General features: G+C 44.4%; 1 protein-coding gene across 10 annotated transcripts in view; it reads left to right on the top strand.

The window, feature by feature from the left end:
• LOC137432409 (ATPase family AAA domain-containing protein 2) overlaps positions 1–19,066 on the top strand; it is a 155,564-nt gene that overhangs the window by 27,975 nt on the left and 108,523 nt on the right. For 5 of the 10 annotated variants that reach the window (XM_068124315.2, XM_068124313.2, XM_068124311.2 and 2 more), the window contains 3 exons: positions 3,106–3,301; positions 10,853–11,003; positions 11,931–12,150. In XM_068124315.2, coding sequence (XP_067980416.2) covers positions 3,106–3,301; positions 10,853–11,003; positions 11,931–12,150 — 567 coding nt within the window. The remainder of the gene's footprint in view (positions 1–3,105; positions 3,302–10,852; positions 11,004–11,930; positions 12,151–19,066) is intronic. The other 5 variants (XM_068124320.2, XM_068124316.2, XM_068124319.2 and 2 more) reach the window with 5 other exon arrangements.

The following is a 19,066-nucleotide window of genomic DNA, read 5'->3' as shown; positions in this document are numbered from 1 at the left end:
CCCTCTATACAAGGGGAAAGGTGACCCTCTGGACTGTGGCTCGTATCGAGCGATAAAGTTATTGGAGCATGGAATGAAGGTATTGGAAAGGGTGTTGGAGAGGAGGATAAGGAAGAAAGTGAAGATTGACGAAATGCAGTTTGGATTTATGCCAGGAAGAGGAACTACAAACGTGCTTTTTATTGTGAGGCAGTTGCAGGAGAAGTACATGGAGAAGAGGAAGAAGTTGTTTCTTGGGTTTGTTGATCTGGAGAAAGCATTCGATAGGGTTCCACATGAAGTAGTGACATGGGCATTGAGGAAGTTAGGAGTGGAGGATTGGTTGATCAGAGTAGTGATGGCAATGTACAAAAGAGCGCGCACAGCTGTAAGGACGAAGGACGGGAACAGTGGTGAGTTTGAGGTGAAGGTGGGAGTGCATCAGGGGTCGGCACTAAGTCCACTACTATTTGTAGCTGTGATGGAGGTGCTGGCTCGGAACGTAAAGGAGGGTTTACCGTGGGAGTTGTTCTGGTGTTGATTGCAGAAAGTGTGGATGGACTGAAGGAGAAGATGAACAAGTGAAAGGAATGTATGGAGACGAAAGGTCTGAAGGTGAATATCGGAAAAACAAAGGTGATGGCAAGTGGTAAAGCATGTGGTGAGGTGGAAAGAACTGGGAAGTGGCCATGTGCTATGTGCAGGAAGGGTGTCGGAGTGAACTCAATTCAATGTACAATGTGCGCTGAGTGGGTTCATCAAAAATGTAGTGGTTTGAGAGGGTCATTAACCAGTGTGGCAGCTACATTCAAGTGTAAGGTGTGCACAGAGGGAGCTGCAGATGGAGGAAATGTTGATTTGGATCTTGGAGACGGCGTGAAAACATTTTGTTACCTAGGAGCCATGCTGAATGGAGAAGGTGGATCAGACTCGGCAACGGTTGCTAGAGTGAGATGTGCATGGAAGAAGTTTCGGGAACTGAGTGGCGTGCTGACTAGGAGCGGAGTGTCGTTGAAGCTGAAGGGAAAGGTGTATGCTGCATGTGTGAGAAGTGTTATGATATATGGGAGCGAGACATGGGTAATTAACGAAGAGCAGCAACGAAGGCTGGAAAGGGTGGAGAGCCTCGATCTTGTATACAAAAAAAAAAAAAAAAAAAAAAATGCGAATGGTTCGGTGGATGTGTGGAGTATTGTTGAGAGAGAGGAAGCCAAATGATGAATTGCGAAAGATGATGGGAATAGAGCCTGTGATGGATGCTGTGAAGAGAAACAGGTTGAGATGGTTTGGTCATGTGTTGAGGAAGGATGAAAGTGACTGGTTGAGAAGAGTGATGGAAATGAATGTGGAAGGAAGTAGAGGACGGGGAAGACCGAGAAAGACTTGGCTAAAGATGGTCAAAGAAGAAATGCGGGCCAGGGGGTTAACAAGGGGAGATGCAGAAAATAGGGCAAAATGAAGAAGATTGTCATGGGGACCGCAAGGCTAACCCCCGCTCTTGCAGGGAAAATGGCCTTTAAAATGCCTGTTGTTGTGCATGCAAGAAACCCCTCAAACATCGCATAGCTGAAAGAATTCTGCATGGAGGAGTGGGCAAAAATTTCTCCCAGTCGATGTCAGAGACTGGTAGACAGTTACAAGAAATGCCTACTTGAGGTTGTTTCTGCCAAATGGGGCAATACCACCTATTAGAGCCAAGGGTGTACTTACTTTTTCCACATGCGAAATTTTCATTTATGTTTATTTAAATTATACAATGGACTACAAAATGTAAATGTGTCATGATATTTGTTATATTATATCACCTTTATCTGTCAATATTGTTGAAATGAAGATCAAATAGCTGTATGTTGAAATATGTTGAAAAAGTCAACTTTACATGGGGTGTACTTACTTTTTCACGTGACTGTAGACCAGTTGAGTTCAGGTTCCCTGGAACCTCTCGTTGGATTATGCAATAATGTATTGTAACAGAATCTGGTAGTAATATAATTTGTGGTGAATTTACATTAAAATATTGGTTCAAGCCCTCCATTCCTGAAAATAAAAAATAAAACCATTTATTTATTTATTTAACCTCCAACCCCTCCATCTCATATCCCAAGTACAACCAACAGTTCTCAACTCGTTTCATCCAGCAGTTTACGAGTGTATGGAAGTCAAACAAACACACAAACAGAATGATATTATAATATGGTAATTCCCCCACTTCTACCGATGGTTTTCATGTCGATAATCTGGGTATTTTATAATGACTTGTAATATCTACCCTCACTGGGAACTGTTCTATACAATTTACAGAAAATTTGCATAGTCCCTCCATCCTGAACCAAGGCGGCTATGAAATGTATTTTGTCGCCTAAAATTTCCCTGCGCACTACCTCCCCGCCACCTTCCCACAGTACAATGAGTAGTTTTCAACTCATTCCATCCAGCAGTTTAGACATAGCAGACAAGCATGTATAAACAAATACTTCTCAAATTATATACCCTCGGACCCCGCTATTCACGGGGGATACGTTCCTGGAAAATCCACAAATAGCGAAACCCGCGAATAGCAAGGCATTGTGTCAATGGAAAAAGGGGGGATAGGTTCCAGAGTCACGAAAATCTGTGAATAGAGAGGACCAAACTGCGAATAGAGGCAAAATCCATGAATGGTGAGGCAAAATCCGCGAATGTCGACGATAATCCGCAAAGGTTTTATAAATACCTTATGTTGAGCTAACAGCTTGTGAATATTTTTTTTTGCACCAATGAAAAACCACAATCACGGAACACCAATGGGAGTAAGAAGATCCTGTGAATTTTCGGAACTTTGCCGTGAATAGGGGGAAAAAACACTGCAAATTTGCGGAAGACGGCTGCGAATAGGTTAAAAAAAACCCGCGATTTCGTGGGACACAGCCACGAATAGAAAAAAACAAAAACTTTTCTGCGAATAGAGAAACGGGTCGCATTTTATCACCTGCAAATAGCAGAACCGCGAATGGTGGGGTCCGACAGTCTAGCATGATTATTATTACTATAATTATCTTTTTTTTTCTTTAAGGCATTGAGCTTTAATTGCTAATTCAGTGATTTGTTTCCTCTGGATACTTTTTCTTTGCCATGGTTCTTCATCAGAATTGCGCGATTTGAACTCGGTGGACTGTTCTCGCCTTGGCCTATTGAGCCCAAAGACAAAGCCAACTGGAATCGCACGCTTCGGCCTGGTCAATGGTCCAGGCCATGTGGCAGTGCGGAGAAGCAAGCGGGTTCGCCAGTGTCGCTATTCCACCCTCAACCAATCCTTACTGATCGAGGAACAGTTTTTGAGCAAGTAAGTTGTCACAGTTGGTTAGCTGGAGCGGTATGATGAAGTTTTGTGCAAGCATCCTGGAATTTGAGTGACAAGAACTGTTGAAATATCGATTTGCATGTGCCATTCAAAACGCTTATAGTGGAGCTTCAGTATTATGGAGTCGAAGAAACCATGAGAGTGTGACATAAGACATAAAGTGTAATTTTAACACTTGTCTTGAAAAATGTGCAATCATAAAACTACTTTGGAGAAGAATTGTGTATTAATATTAAATAATTTGAAAGATGGTGATTCTTCAAATTCGATCTTGCCCTTTCTTTTTAAAAGGTAAAACAACACAACAACAACAACAACATGCATTTTAAGGCAATTTTCCCCGCTAGAGCGGGGGTTAGCCTTGCGGTCCCCATGACAATCTTCTCCATTTTGCCCTATTTTCTGCATCTCTCCTTGTTAACCCCCTTGCCCGCATTTCTTCTTCCACCATCTTTAGCCAAGTCTTTCTCGGTCTTCCCCGTCCTCTACTTCCTTCTACATTAACTTCCATCACTCTTCTCAACCAGTCACTTTCATCCTTCCTCAATACATGACCAAACCATCTCAACCTGTTCCTCTTCACAGCATCAATCACAGGCAATATTCCCATCATCTTTCGCAATTCATCATTTGTCCTCCTCTCTCTCAACGATACTCCGCACATCCATCGAACCATTCGCATTTCCACCCTTTCCTATGTTTTTAAAATGTTTTTTTAATTTAAATATTTATATATTAAATATTTAATATATATTAAAATAATATATATTAAAAGTATTTAAATAAGGATGTTTTTAAAAGGTAAAGTAACAGTTAAATCGATTGTGAAGTCTACTCTACACATTTTTCGACTTTATATATGTTGGGTGCAGAAAAAGGTGTAAAGTCTGCTTTACACTAAAATTATGTTTGAGGGTACCTTTCTTTATAGTCTGTAACCAATATCTGTACAATGAAGGTGGCAGCGCAATCGATAATCATGAAATTTCTGGTAAATGCAAGCATCGATATTAGTGAAATTTACAGATGATCAGCTGCATAGACCGTGGCAGGATGGCCTGGAGGTATACACACTCTCTTCAGAGGCATCTTGCTTGGTTTGAATCTTTACCCAGCTATAAACTGTCATCCTGCTGTCTAGCAGGTAGGGTGATTCATCGATGTGTGTGCCATCCCTCGGATGGATGTTAAACTGATGTCCCATCTGTGAGCATGAGTTCATGGTCATTAAAGATCCCACGGTGTCATTCGTGAAGAGTAGGCGAACTATCGCTGGACGTATGACATTGAAAATGCTGTTTGGTATGCTGTTTGACACGTGGCATATGACATTGAAAATGTACACTCTGCATATGTATGGGTCACGTTTGTAATATTTCATGCTGATCAGATAAGGTTCGTTTTTCTATCCAACATGGCTGCCAAACCAAGTGACTTACATGATCATTTTCATCATTCCATAACATCAATGTCATCACTCATCATTTGTCACATTTACATCATTCTACATGTCATCATTTTCAAATCAAAGATGACATTTGTAAAGTTTTGCATTGATAGGGTAAGTGGTTTCTGAGATATAATTATTTTATATTTTCCTTCAATCCAATATGGCTGACACTTTCGATATAAAACAAAGATTTGATGAGTCAAGGAAGAATGGAAGATGCAAAATTAATTGATTAAAAAAGTATTTGAACTATTTTAGTGACTGGTTATGGAATTGAGTGAATACAATTATGATTTTAGAACATCAGTTTCCGGATGTTATCTTATTAGTGTTTCCACAATGTTTGCTTTTGAACGCTCGAAAGTGCAGCACGTACCATAACAGTCCAAAATGCCGAGGAAAAAAGAAAAGAAAAATAGTCTTATCGCGAGAAAACACTGACGCTCAAAAGAAACAAAGGCAGAGACGGGATGATGCCGATAGGACACAAGAACAAGTAGAAAACGCCGAATGTCACAGAAAAATGAGACAAAGTGCCCAGTTCAGAGAGAAAGAGCAGGCAAGAGACACTGAAGTTCACAGAGAGGCCAGAAACAGAAGACGCAATGCTGCTACAAATCTAAGGTGTGCTTTTAATAATTCTTGTGAAGAGTTTGTATACAGAGCCAGTGTGGGAAGCATGACTAATGAGTGTGAATACTGTGGTGCTCTAAAGTTCCCTGCTGAGACACCTACTCAATGTTGCAGTAATGGGACAGTATGTAGTGTATATTTAGGACAGCATGTAGTATGTCATGCCTTTACTGTTTTTTTTTTTGTTTGTTTGTTTTTTCATTTGTTTGGTCATTGATGTGAAATTTGGCAGGTTTAGTTGAATTGAATGGTTTTGAGTTGAGGTCCGAAAAGACTTCAGGTGGTAGGATTAGGTCGTAAAATATAGTAGGATTATGGTTAAAAGATTTTATGCAGTACTATTCACACAGTTTTGGAGCTAGCCTGCCAAACTTGTGGAACGTTTTGGGGGTCCCAGCAGGTGTCCTAAGGTAGGTGGGAGGTTTCATAAATGCTAAAGGTGGCACAGGAATGTGTAATGTATTGGTTCATGGTTTGGCATTCACCGTTTCTGCATTGGCTGTTTGCTTATGGCCTCCCACTCATGTGTAGCACGGTTATCTCACTAGTAATTATATATTATGATGCAAAGATAAACTGATTCGATTTTGGGGTTAAGAGTTCAAAGGTTGGAGGTCATGTTAAGTCATGTTTTTTCAAGATAATGGTCATAGAAGTCATGTTTTTACAAGGTCATGTAAAAAAATTATGTTGCCATGCCAACTTGTGAACCAGTAATGGGATCCTGAACAAATATGGTGCAAGTATATATGATGCAAAGATAATGATGTAATGTTGTGGGCAGAGGCGTATCGGTCGACTTTGTGACATCAGAGTACCTACCGTTCTAGTTTTTTATTGTTTTGGGTTGGTGCAGGGTCGAGAGTAAACCTTTTGCAGAAAGATGGACAGTTTCACATTTTAATTTCATTCCCTTTATCCAACTTTTAAGTTGATCTTAAATTGGCAGAAGCGACAAAAAAAAAATTTCAACAAAGTATACTCCAAACAAAGGTTGAACGACTCGTGCATGGACAGCATAGGGAGCTCTAAACAGGTATTCGTGTTCCTGACCAATGAAAAAAGGAGAGTGACAAATAAAGGGAATAACTATGGTGAAGGGAGGTGTATAAAGCACTCGACTTAAAATTTGCTTCTTTGTGTTAGTACTTTAACCCTTTATTTCCCTCCAGAGGAGGTACATGGAGGAGGCGCATGGAGATCTCATCACATAACCTGGGAATGCTCCACTCTGTTGCAAGTTCTTTGTAATAACTCTGTATAGACTGAAAAGTCTCAACAAGTAGTTTAAGAAAGTCGGTGTTTCCGGCCGTAGCGCCAATAAGGGGTCCAGACATTAAAATAGTTCAAATATTTTTCATCAATTCATTTTGCATCTTCCATTCATACCTGACTGGTCAAATCTTCGTTTTATATTCAAAGTGTCAGCCATATTGGATTGAAGGAAAATATAAAATAATTATATCTCAGAAACCGCTTACCCTATCAATGCAAAACGTTACAAATGTCATCTAACACAATTGCTGCATATCATTTGAAAATGATGACATGTAGAATGATGTAAATGTGATAAATGGAGAATGATGAGAATGATGTTATCGAATGATGAAAATGATAATGTAAGTCACTTGGTTTGGCAGGCATCTTAGATAGAAAAATGAACCTTAAATGATCAGCACAAAATATTACAAACGTGATCCCCTACCCATACATATGCAGAGTGTACATTTTCAATGTTGTATGTCACGTGGTTTGGCAGCCATATTAGCTTGAAAGCCTGTATTTATTAATTTTTTAAAACCTCCAAACCTCCACCAATCAATGTGAAATGTGTCATGTGTGGTTAAAAATGTGATGCTTGAGAACAGCTGAAGGGATTTAAATTATACTTGTTTGTTTTTAAAACAGTCAACGAGGCATCTACCCGTTGTCACGGGCAGGGACTACGCAGAAGCATATTGGCAACGCAGTCGCATTGCTCTGGTGCAGTGGTTCCCAACCTTTTCTATGCCCCACACCCCTAGGAAATATTTGATTAATGTTCGCACCCCCTACAAAAGTAATATCACATTTGAAGATGAAGAAGTCAAATTTTTGAACCACAAATTGAACCACATACAATACTGTGGGTGAACAAATTGAACTAAAAAATAAGATTAGATTTAAACTTGGTGCATGAAATGCAAATATAAATTGAGCAATTAGATTCTAATTTATTCAGAAAAAAAATGAAACAGTAAAATCAATCCCAATTGTGAACATAAAATTCAATGACTTCTGTATTTTTGAACCACAAATTGAACCACATACAATACTGCGGGTGAACAAATTGAACTCAAAAAATAAGATTTTAACTCGGTGCATGAAATGCAAATATAAATTGAGCAATTAGATTTTAATTTACACAGATAAAATTTGAAACAGTAAAACAATCCCAATTGTGAACATAATTCAATGACTTCTTTGTTCCTGCTTCTCTTTCATGATTTTGTCAAAACGTGGAACTTTCTTGCTGACTGCGATCCGCAGGTCTGCCTGTGGATTCAGGCGATTCCTAGATTTTGTCTTGATTGACAAAAGAGAACTGAATCCAGATTCACACAAGTATGTCGTTGCAAGTGGAATGAGGACACGGAGTGCTTTTCCACCAAGTCTTGGGAACATATCCAGTGCTGCACACCAAAACTCCTCCCAAGTCTTGCTTTCAAATTGCATTTCAAGAGCTCGATTTGTCCGCAAATCAATAAGATCTTCCTTCAGTTCTTCATCATTTGACATTTTCTCCGTATTGTAGGAATATGGATTCATGATCCATTCTTCTGAAATCTTCAGGTCTCCAGCAGCAAAATATCCATAAAACGATTCTGACAGCATTTCCAAATGAGCCACAATTTCTTCACGCATAGTAGGAGTTATGGATCCAGCATCATCAACCATCTCTTCAAGTGAAGGAAAATTTGAGAGATTGCCTCTTTCCATCCTTTGACGCCAAAGACGTTACTTTCAAGCCTTCAATATGTTTATCCCTTTTCCTTGAAGAGAAACGCTCAGGTCATTCATACGAGTGAAAATGTCAGCTAAGTAAGCCAGCATTTGGGCGAATTGCTGTGATTCCAATGCCCCAACCAGATCACATTCATGCTCTTCCAGAAAAACTTTGATTTCTTCCCGCAGTTCAAAGAAGCGGGTAAAAGCTTGTCCTCGTGACAACTAACGGACTTCTGTGTGGAAAAGCAAAACTGAATGCTCACTTCCCAGATCTTCACAAAATGATTTGAAGATGCGATGGTTCGATGCTCCCTCCCTGATCCACTTGATGATCTTCACACAAGTATCAAGGACTTTCTTCAAATTTGGAGGCAATGTTTTTTATGCCAAAGCATGCCGATGAAGAAAACAATGGGTAACTTGCAAGTCTGGAATCTCCTTTTTCATCAATGCAGAAAAGCCAGATTTATTTCCAAGCATTGTGGGTGCCCCATCAGTGCACACAGAACCAATTACTTTGATATCTAAATCACGTTTGGCAAAGAAGTCTTTCACCAGCTGCATCACATCCTTTGCAGTTGTGCTTGTTTTCAAATCTTCACAAAACAGGAAATCTTCCTTCACAGCACCATCATTGACATACCTCACTAATGTGATGAGTTCACAACAACGGGAGACATCAGTTGCTCATCCAACTGAATAGAGATTTTAAGAGGACTAGCTCTGGTATCTGAGATGACTTGGTCCAAAATACCTTCACTCAAATCACTGATTCGGTTGTGAATGACATTATTTGATAGGGGCACCTGTTCAAATTTTTTTCTTGCTTCTTTGCTCAGGATAGTTGTTGCCATTTCCAGTGCACATGGCTTGATGAGATCTGCAATTGTATGGGGCTTCTTGGATTTGGCCACTGCATATGCCACTTGGTATGAAGCAAGAAGTAGTGGTTTTTCAACAGAAACGAAACCCAACTTTGGAAGAGTTCCTACAGAATCAAAACGAGCTCTTTTGATTTTCAATGACCCAACATCATGTCCTTCAACATCAGCTCCGCCATGCTTGTTCTTGAAGTGCTCTTGAAGCTTGGATGGTTTCAGATTTGAGTTGGAAAACACAACGCTACAAAGAGTGCACTGGGGTTTTTGCAAACCATCATTTCCCATTATGCAAGTGAAACCAAAGCGCACATAGTCATCATTCCATTTCCTTCTTTTTGACATGATGAAGGGTTAATCTGCAAAACAGAAAGAGAAAAATATGAGCTAATATGAGAAAAAATATAAAAATATGTAAAAAGTATACAATGGTGTATACAGGTTACAAGAAGTTGCAACACGATAAGAGTTTGTGCTGAAAAAAGACAAAAAAATGAATAAAGTATACGGAGTGGAACATGTTTGACTATTGGTTTGAGACGTTGTTTGCAGTGGCGTGCGGTGATTTTTCGTCATGGGGAAGCAATTTAAGTTACACATAAAAAATTATATAAATACACTAGACGGACCCGTGAACCCGTTGGGTTCCCATTATGACAGCGGTTGATGAAAAAAAAAAGACACAATTTTAATATTATTGAGTGGTCAAACTTTAATTTGAATAAAATTTGAGCATTTACCTCATGAGTCACCGTTCAACGAAGCATGCGTTTAATGACAACATTCTTGGGTGATCTCCCATCCTTCCTTGTTTTTTTTCTTTTTTCTTTTTTTTCTTGTAGTGTAATAGAGAGAGACAGAGACACAGACAGACAAGTTTTATGCCATGTTCAAAAGGCACACTGACTGACTGAATGACAAGTTTAATGTCATGTTCAAAAGGCACACTGACAGATGGCTGAGTGACTGACTGATTGACAAGTTGTATGTCATGTTCAAAAGGCACACTGGCAGATGGCTGAGTGGCTGACTGATTGACAAGTTGTATGTCATGTTCAAAAGGCACACTGGCAGATGGCTGAGTGACTGACTGACTGACTAGTTTTATGCCATGTTCAAAAGGCACACTGGCAGATGGCTGAGTGACTGACTGACTGACTAGTTTTATGCCATGTTCAAAAGGCACACTGGCATGCCTGGTCAGAGTCCTGATTTGAACCCCATAGAGAATGTTTGGGCTTACATTCAGCACAAACTTATTGGAAGGAAATTTGCAAATTCTGATCAACTTTGGGAAGCTGTCAAACATGAATGGGACAATATTGATATTTCTCATTGCAAGAAGCTTTGTGAAAGTTTGACCGAAAGATTTGATTATTTAAAGAAAGCTGAGGGGCAAGTTATTCCTTTCTGATTTGTACCGTTATTTCAGCATGTTCTGATGTTTTGGTGGGGGGGGGGGGGGGGGGGGGTTTCATTTTTGAATGTATGGTTAAACAAAATAGGAATTTCAAACTGTTTCTTGCATGCTTGTGAATTATTGCAATAACATAACAGTAATGTCTTGCTCTTTCACACTTTTAGTACTGCAGAGGCAGTTCTGCAGGAGATGAAGAGGGGGAGTGAGAGAGAAAGCAACCTGCACCGTAACCGCCGTGCACGCGAGCTCGAAAGGCTTCGCATCTGGCATGATACCGAGGACGTGAGTCCTGGTTCTAGCGAGATGCCTGTAAGGGTGAGGCAGGATTGATGGGGCTTGGGCAGGGATATGGTGCTTTCGTATATTTTGTCTTCATTTTGATTTTTCCTTGGCTTCCAACAGTTCATTGTTCAATTGGATTTTATTCGTTTCTTTTGTTGAATATACAGGCGAGGGGTAAGGTCCATAGTCTACTTCGCCCACCACACAATGTAAGGGTGGCTCGCCGAAGCCAAGCGAGTTGAGCTATGACTGATCATGGATGGGGAGTAACTGCAGCTTGTAGCTCTATTGGGTAATATGTATGATAATAACGGTCAAAGTAGGATAGACTAACTGCTTTGCATTCTGCTTGGATTTTTGAAGGCTGTTAGTGAGTGAGTTTTTACCCATAAGCTGAAAAGCCTTGGCCTGTACATGATCAAAAACGTTCAATACAGCTGCAGTCGCTCCACCCCAAATCTGGTAGCAGTATTCCATCTTAGGGCAAACTTTGGCTACATAATGGGTCAGAAGCAGAGGTGGAACATAATTTTTTTAAGTTGCATACACTACTCACAATAAGTTAGGGATATTGGCAGGTTCTTTGGTGTGGTTGATTTTGTGTATTAATTATGTTGAAAAAAATTGTTGGTCCTAATTCTATGGTTATTAATGAGTGTGAAAAAACACAGCATTCTTGATTTCAATACCCTAACCCTAACCCCTATGAAAAAAAATTAACTCACTCCCACAATATCCCTAACTTATTGTGAGTAGTGTATGTTGAATTGCAATTAAGAGGATTGGTAATAATTGTATTGCTTGTAATAATGAGATGGCCTTCTAAACTGTTTGTTGAGCTGTAAGAGTAGTTTAAAAATAGTCGTCAATTTGTTGGCTTAGCCAGCGCTACATCATTTGTCTTTGTTGATGCTGACCCGCTCGACTCCTTCCTGAGTCGATGGTCTGTGACTTGTCCAGGAGGAGACCACAGACATGTACTCACGTGTAAAGCAGAAGCGGCGTGTTGCACAACAAGATGAATACGGGGAAGGTTCCCACGAGGATGAGACAACCGAAGAAGACGATAGGGAAGAGGATGATGGCGTGGAGATAAGAGCAGAGGATGATGATGAGGAGGAGGAGGAAGAGGAGGAGGAAGAAGAAGAAGAGGAGGAGGAGGAAGAAGCAAGAACTGAAGGCAAGCTCTTGTTGTCTTTAAAGTTTTTTACAACTCGGGATTTTGTTGCTATGTGGTTATCTGTCTTGTAGCTGCGTAAGGCATATTGCTCAGAGTGGAGGAATCTGTCGAATAATTATTGAAGTAGATTCATTAATTTTACTAGCCTGGTGTTGGCTTAGCGGTTAGGGTGCCGGCTTAGGATCCCAGGATCCTGGGTTCGAATCCCGGTCAATTGCTAAATTAACACCAGGGGGGTTGACTCAGCCTGTCATCCTTCCGAGGTCGGCAAATTGAGTACCAGCTTGCTGGGATGAATGATCCCGGTGTCGTGAAAATCAAGCTCAGACACGACTTGTCCCTTGGGTAGGTTTAATATCATTTAGATCTGAAGTAACATCCTGTAAAAATACATTCATGCAACAGACATTAGAATCAGAGTATTACATGGGCAATGTCCGATATCAATAGAGAAAACAAATCAGCGCAGCATATAGGGGCGTACATACCATTCAAACTACAGGACTATGTCACAGTAAGTGTCGCTGGAGTGTTCGTGCGCCCCGGTTGTCCCGGGTCTTATAGACGCCCCTTTTGAAGCGAGCACACCCTGGGTTCATCTTCGGTATAATTTCACGACATTCTCCCCGCCGTTAGAACTATACTGCCGCTCGGCAGGTTGCAAGCAAGCGTCAGTAATAATCGAATGGGTCACGTCAATCCACGTCAGTCGGTCCACCCGTAGCGGTCGGGGCGGCGAACTACCCTGCCAGTTCGTGTTCGGAAACTACCGGGTACGGCGTCCCCAAGCCCGGAGTCCCCCGCGTCGGAATAGCTGCCGGAGGTGGGTGTCGGAGGGGGCGCCCCAGCACCTTCGGGCAAGGGAGTGGGTGACGACGGAACTGTCGGTAGTAGTTCCATAGAGGAAGCTTCGGTAGAGTCCATAGACTCGTAGACGGGTTCGTCGATATCCCGGTCGTCGTCCCCACATGGGGCGAGATGGCGTACGGAGACAGTAGACTCGCGGCCGTCCGCCGTTAACACGCGAGCATGCTCGGGATTAGCCTGGAGGACCCGCACCTTATCAACAAGGGGGTCGTACTTGCTAGCGCGAACCGCTCGTTTGAGATAGGCGGGCCCCGGCTCAGCGAGCCAGCTGGGCAAAGATTGGATACTACCCGAGCTTCTAGGGTGGTGGAACAGTCTCTCGTGAGGAGTCTGGTTGGTGGCAGTACATAGGAGAGCCCAGATCGAGTTTAGAGCGGCAGGTAGCGACCACGCCCATTTATCGAGGCCTCGGCCGAGGGTCCGGAGGCTTAGCATGACGGCCCTCCATATAATCCCATTAAAGCGTTCGATCTGCCCATTCGCTTGGGGCCGGTACGGGGTGGTGTAGCTCGAAGCGACATTATGCTGGAGCAAGTAGCCCCTCACCTCCTGAGACAGGAACACCGCACCCCGATCGGTATGCACGTAGGCCGGATACCCGAACATAGAAAACAAATTCTGCAGGCACCGAATAACCGTGGCAGCCGACATATCCCCGCACGTATAAGCAAAGGGGAATCGCGAATACTCATCGACGATAGTGAGCAGATAACGAGAGTTACTCGACAACGGCAGCGGCCCTTTGAAGTCCATCGCCAAGCGCTCCACGGTCTAGTAGCCCTAACGAGCGTCCCCATAGGAGGGTTGTAAAAACGCGGTTTGAGCTCCGCACAGATCGTGCAATCACGGCAGATGCGGCGGATGTCCTCAATCGAGTACGGCAGATTCCCCTCGCGCACAAAATGCGCGAAACGCGCTACCCCGGGATGACACATAGTGCCGTGCAAAGTGCGCAGCCCCTCCAAAGTGACAACCCCCGCGCAAGTGGCCGGCCTCGATAAGGCGTCGGCGACCAGGTTATCCTTCCCCGGGCGGTATTTGATGGTGTCGCAGAAGTCGGCGAGTTCGATACGCCAACGGGTGATTTTCTCATTCTTATGCGCTGAGCATGTAAGGTGTCGTACATAAATGCAACGCTTTGTTGGTCCGTGACGATTTGGAAACACCGCCCAAGCAGGTACGGCCGCCATCGCCGAATTGATTCGACGATGGCGTACGCTTCCTTTTCGACAGACGAATGCCTCCGCTCGGCGGAGGTGAGAGTCCGTGAAAAGAAAGCCACAGGGCGTCCCCCTTGGGAGAGAGTCGCCGCTATCGCATGATCCGAGGCATCACTCTCCAAAACGAAAGAGGCACTCTCGTCAATTGTCGCGACAGCGGCGCCAGCGATGTTGGCTTTAAGGCCCTCGAGGGCCGCCATGGCGGCCGGGCCCATGGGGAACGTGTCGCAGGCCACGAAGGGGCGGAGCTTCGCGGAGAAATTTTGCACCCACTTTGAATAGTGGGCGAACAGCCCAAGAGCGCGTTTCAGCGAAGCCCGATCGCTAGGCGGAGCCATATCGAGCAAAGGTCGCAGACGCTCCTTATCCGGAGAGACAGAGCCATGGGTCACGGTGTACCCCAAAAGATCTACCGTGCGTAGAGAGTAACGACACTTAGCCGCATTCATGGTTGGGCGATATTTCCGCGCGACCTCGACGAAGCGCTTCAGATTAGCGTCGTGATGCTCCTGGTCATACCCACAAACAGTAAGATTGTCCAGATAGACAAAGACATCGGTCAAGTTCTCTTTCGCAACGAGGTCATCCATAGCCCTCTGAAAACAAGTGACTCCGTTAGTTACCCCAAAGGGGAGTCGAGTGAACTGGTACAACCGCTGGCCCGATTCAAAGGCTGTAAAGACGCGATCAGCCCTAGAGATGGGGACCTGATGATACGCACCACGCAGATCGAGAGTGCTATAAACGGAATACAGGGCCACCTGGCGTACCAGGGCGTCCATCCCCGGTAAGGGGTAGGCATCCAGCTGTGTAAAACGATTAATCGTCTGTGAGTAGTCGATTACCATGCGCCGGCGGTGGGCCTCACTTCGCACCACTAAGACTTGGGCCCGCCACGGTGACCTACTGGGTTCTATAATACCGTCCTTTAAGAGCTGGGCCGTTTCTTCCGCAATGAATTGCGCGTCTGCGCGAGAGTAGCGCCGCGATTTGACGGCTACAGGGGTACAATCAGTGGTCAGGTTGGGGAACAGCGAGAGAGACTCCACGTCCATTTGAGCGAGGGCGCACACAGCAAGCGTGTCCGGCCCACCGAAGTCTATTTCCAAACGTCCATGCCGCTTAAGGAAATCAAGTCCTAACAGAACGTCGTCACATAAAGCAGGTAATACCATGAGATACACGTCCGGGAACGTGCGTCCCTTTATCACAAGTTTCAATCGACACGCCCCTTTTGTGCTCAACCGAAGTCCTTGGGAGGCCATGAAGATCCGGCGTGTTGTCCCGAGAACCGGCCACCCATGTTGATGCACTAGTCGTTGATCGATAAAACTATCCGTAGACCCCGTGTCAATCAAAGCTTGCGCAAAAACGCCCGCGACCTTGAGCGGAATGATAGCCTGCGCAAGGCCGGCAGACCCGGCAGGTATTGTACCGGCCGGGCGAGAAGATCGCGCCTCGCGGGTGGATCCCACTCCGGCTGCAATCTTCCGGACATCGTCGGCAGGTTGGGCCTCAGCAGGAGCATAGAAATCGTAATACCCACTGTCAGAGGACGTTCCCACGCCGGCTGCAGTTTGCCGGTCATTCGGGCAGCCCGAGGAGGATCCTCGTGACAAGCGCATAGTTGGCTCATCAGCAGTTTCATTTGCCGGAGTGAGTGTGTGTAGGTCGTAAGAGCCGCCGCCAGATGGCGCTCGATTCACGTGAGAAGGATCACTGCCGTCTGCAGATTCATATGCCAGAGTGGGTGCATGTAATTCGTAAGAGCCGCCGTCAGATGGGGCTCGAGTCACGTGCTGCGTTTGCAGCACATCAAGAGGAGTTTCCAAAGCAGGAGCATGTCGCTTGTTTGAAGTAGGCGTTCAAACGCCAGTCAAGGTCGGTCGCGCTGCGGCCGGTCGCGTTCGCGCCATTTGTTTCGGCGGCCCGGTGTATCTCACCAAGGTCGTGCGTGCAGCCAGAGGCCCGCGAGAAGGAGGTCGGCTCATCAAAGCCGAGTGAGGCGCCCCGTCCGGTGCTCGATCCGTTGGCTCAGCGATGAGCCCATTCAAGGTCGCGCGGGGGCGCGTGCCCCGAGCGGCCTTCCTGCAGACCTTTGCAAAATGGCCCTTGGTGGAGCACAGGTGGCATATGGCTTCCCGAGCCGGGCAGTCAGATAGAGGGTGCTGCCGATTCCCACAAAATAACATTTTGCGTACTGGTCAGGCCGTGGCCGGGCAGCGGCGGCAGCAGTGAGGCCGGAAGCGGAGCCCGCTTCAGGAGCACCCAGAGTCTCGGCCGTGGTGGTCGGGTCCTCCCCCATATCCTCGGCGGTAACCCTCTCCGGTCGCGCGAGTTGAGAAGTCCCCGCCACGACTCGTGGGTGATCATAAGCGGTGGATTGTTCACGGGCATCTGTATAGACGCGTGCCAGCCGTAGTGCCTCCGTAAATGTCAGCTCCGCGACCTCCAGGAGTCGGAGCCTCAAGACTCCAGAATTAATTCCGGAGACGAATGAATCTCGGAGCAGGTCGTCCTGCACTTGCTCGTGGGTCCGTACCTCCTGCACGCAGTCCGCCAATAGGTAACGCAACTCCTGCGCGTAGCGATCGATCGATTCCGACGGTTGTTGTCGCCGCTGGGAGAGTTGATGCCGGCCGTGCACAGCGCTCCGTGTTTTTACGTATAGTCGCTTCAGCTCGGCCAGAGCCGTAGCGTATGTCACAAATCGAGCAATGCTCTGGTAAACGGTGTGATGGACCTTCGACTGTAACACGGACAGCTTCACCGCAGCGGTGGGCTCTGTTTCGTGAGCGGCAAAGTAATTCTCCAGCGTTTTGAGCCAGTGGGTGAACTCCGATCCCGACCCCTCAGCTTGAGAGTCGGCTCCGAGAATCGGTACCATGATCATCTTGTGTTCAGTCATTTCGGCGATCTAAATGATATTAAATGTCGTGAAAATCAAGCTCAGACACGACTTGTCCCTTGGGTAGGTTTAATATCATTTAGATCTGAAGTAACATCCTGTAAAAATACATTCATGCAACAGACATTAGAATCAGAGTATTACATGGGCATTGTCCGATATCAATAGAGAAAACAAATTGGCGCAGCATATAGGGGCGTACATACCATTCAAACTACAGGACTATGTCACAGTAAGTGCCGCTGGAGTGTTCGTGCGCCCCGGTTGTCCCGGGTCTTATAGACGCCCCTTTTGAAGCGAGCACACCCTGGGTTCACCTTCGGTATAATTTCACTACACCCGGTGTGTACCGGTTTAGAATAGGTACACCGTATCCCTGCGCATCGTAAGAGGCGACTAATGGTTGGCGCCAGGAAGGGCATCCGGCCATAAAAACATTGCCTCAAACAGGGAACCATGATTGTCATGGGGCCCGCAAGGCTAACTCCTGCTCTAGCGGGGAAAATGGCCTTAAAACGATCATTCATTCATTCATTCATTCATTTTACTGTACATTCTCCATTAATATCAAAGATTAAATTTCAACTCGTTTGGGCATGCTCTCGGATTTTCACAACTGCATTTGCAATTATGTCACTAATCTTTTTCCTGTAATTCTAGTAAGTTTATGGCCTGAAGTTTTCTTTCCATAGACTTTTTTTTTAATGCTTAAAATGATTGCCTAATACCACACATCCATTGGTGTGCTGCCTCCATTTTTGACACCTTAAAAGGGTCGTTAAAGGTTGACATGGATACAGTACTGTGCAAAAGTTTCGTTTCTTTTCACTTTTGTGGTCCCCATTAAACATTTTTGGGAAGTTCGAAGTGTGCAATATAGGTATCGGTTGATAATTCAAATTTCTGTGAAAGTCAATTTAATATCAGTCACCTTTAAGTATACAAAATAAATTGGGAAATTGAAAGTTTTTTTTTTCTTCTTCTATATATTACCTCCACCACCAAAGGTGGTGGTGGGTTTTCTTTACACGTCTCTATTTGTTTGTTTGTTTCTTTATGTCTGCCTTGGCTATGAGCAGGATGTCTCAAAAAGTTGTGAATGGATTTGGACGAAACTTGGTTCACAGGTTGTGTGTGTGTGTGACGAGGCCTAATCAATTCGATTTTAGTGAAGATCTGAATATGGATTCGGATGCGACAGTTATTTAATTTTTAAGTGTTTTTTCACCGTTGAGGGATCGGACGAAAAGCGATATATAACATGATATTTAAAAAAGTTATGGATGACATGACTAAACTAGGTGGATGAGTTGGTTAGGTGTCAAGAACAAGCCAATTAGGTTTTGGTTCAGGTCTGAATCCAGATCCGGCCTATCAGTGGGATACAAAATGTAAACTGTTTAGCCTGGCGGAGGTATGCATTCTACAGAGTGCCGTTCTGGTATGACATGCAATGTTTGCAGCCTACTGTTTAGTTAAACACTGGGGGGGTTCTATGTCTGTCCAGGTGTTGGATCTCAGCTTTACATGTCGGAAAACTTGTTAAAATCAATGGGACGCCAATAAAAGTGAAGTGCAAGCAGATATTGCAGCACCATGCAGTTCATTGTGGAAATCGTTTAATCGGAAGATTCATTTTCCAACAAAATAATGATCCAAAACACACTTCCAATGCAGTAATACCTCGCTTAATGCTGCCCGAGAATGCTGACTCATTGCAGAGCTTTGTCCTTGAGAAAAGTTACTAAAAACAATAAAATCAAATCCATAATACACACCTCTCGAAGAGTAAATGTAGCCACCATTGTTTGTACCTTATGCACTGAGCCAATCAGTGCTGTTTACTCCACCTTCGTTTTGAAGGAGGACGAGCCTCTTCCCATCATATCTCACCGCTGCCATGTCGGAGGTGTAGGAGTAT

This window comes from Myxine glutinosa, chromosome 8, assembly GCF_964187855.1.
Source record: "Myxine glutinosa chromosome 8, kmMyxGlut1.1, whole genome shotgun sequence".
Lineage (NCBI taxonomy): Eukaryota > Metazoa > Chordata > Myxini > Myxiniformes > Myxinidae > Myxine > Myxine glutinosa.
Note: the sequence above shows the minus strand (reverse complement) of the source record. Positions and strands in the feature narration are given on the sequence as shown.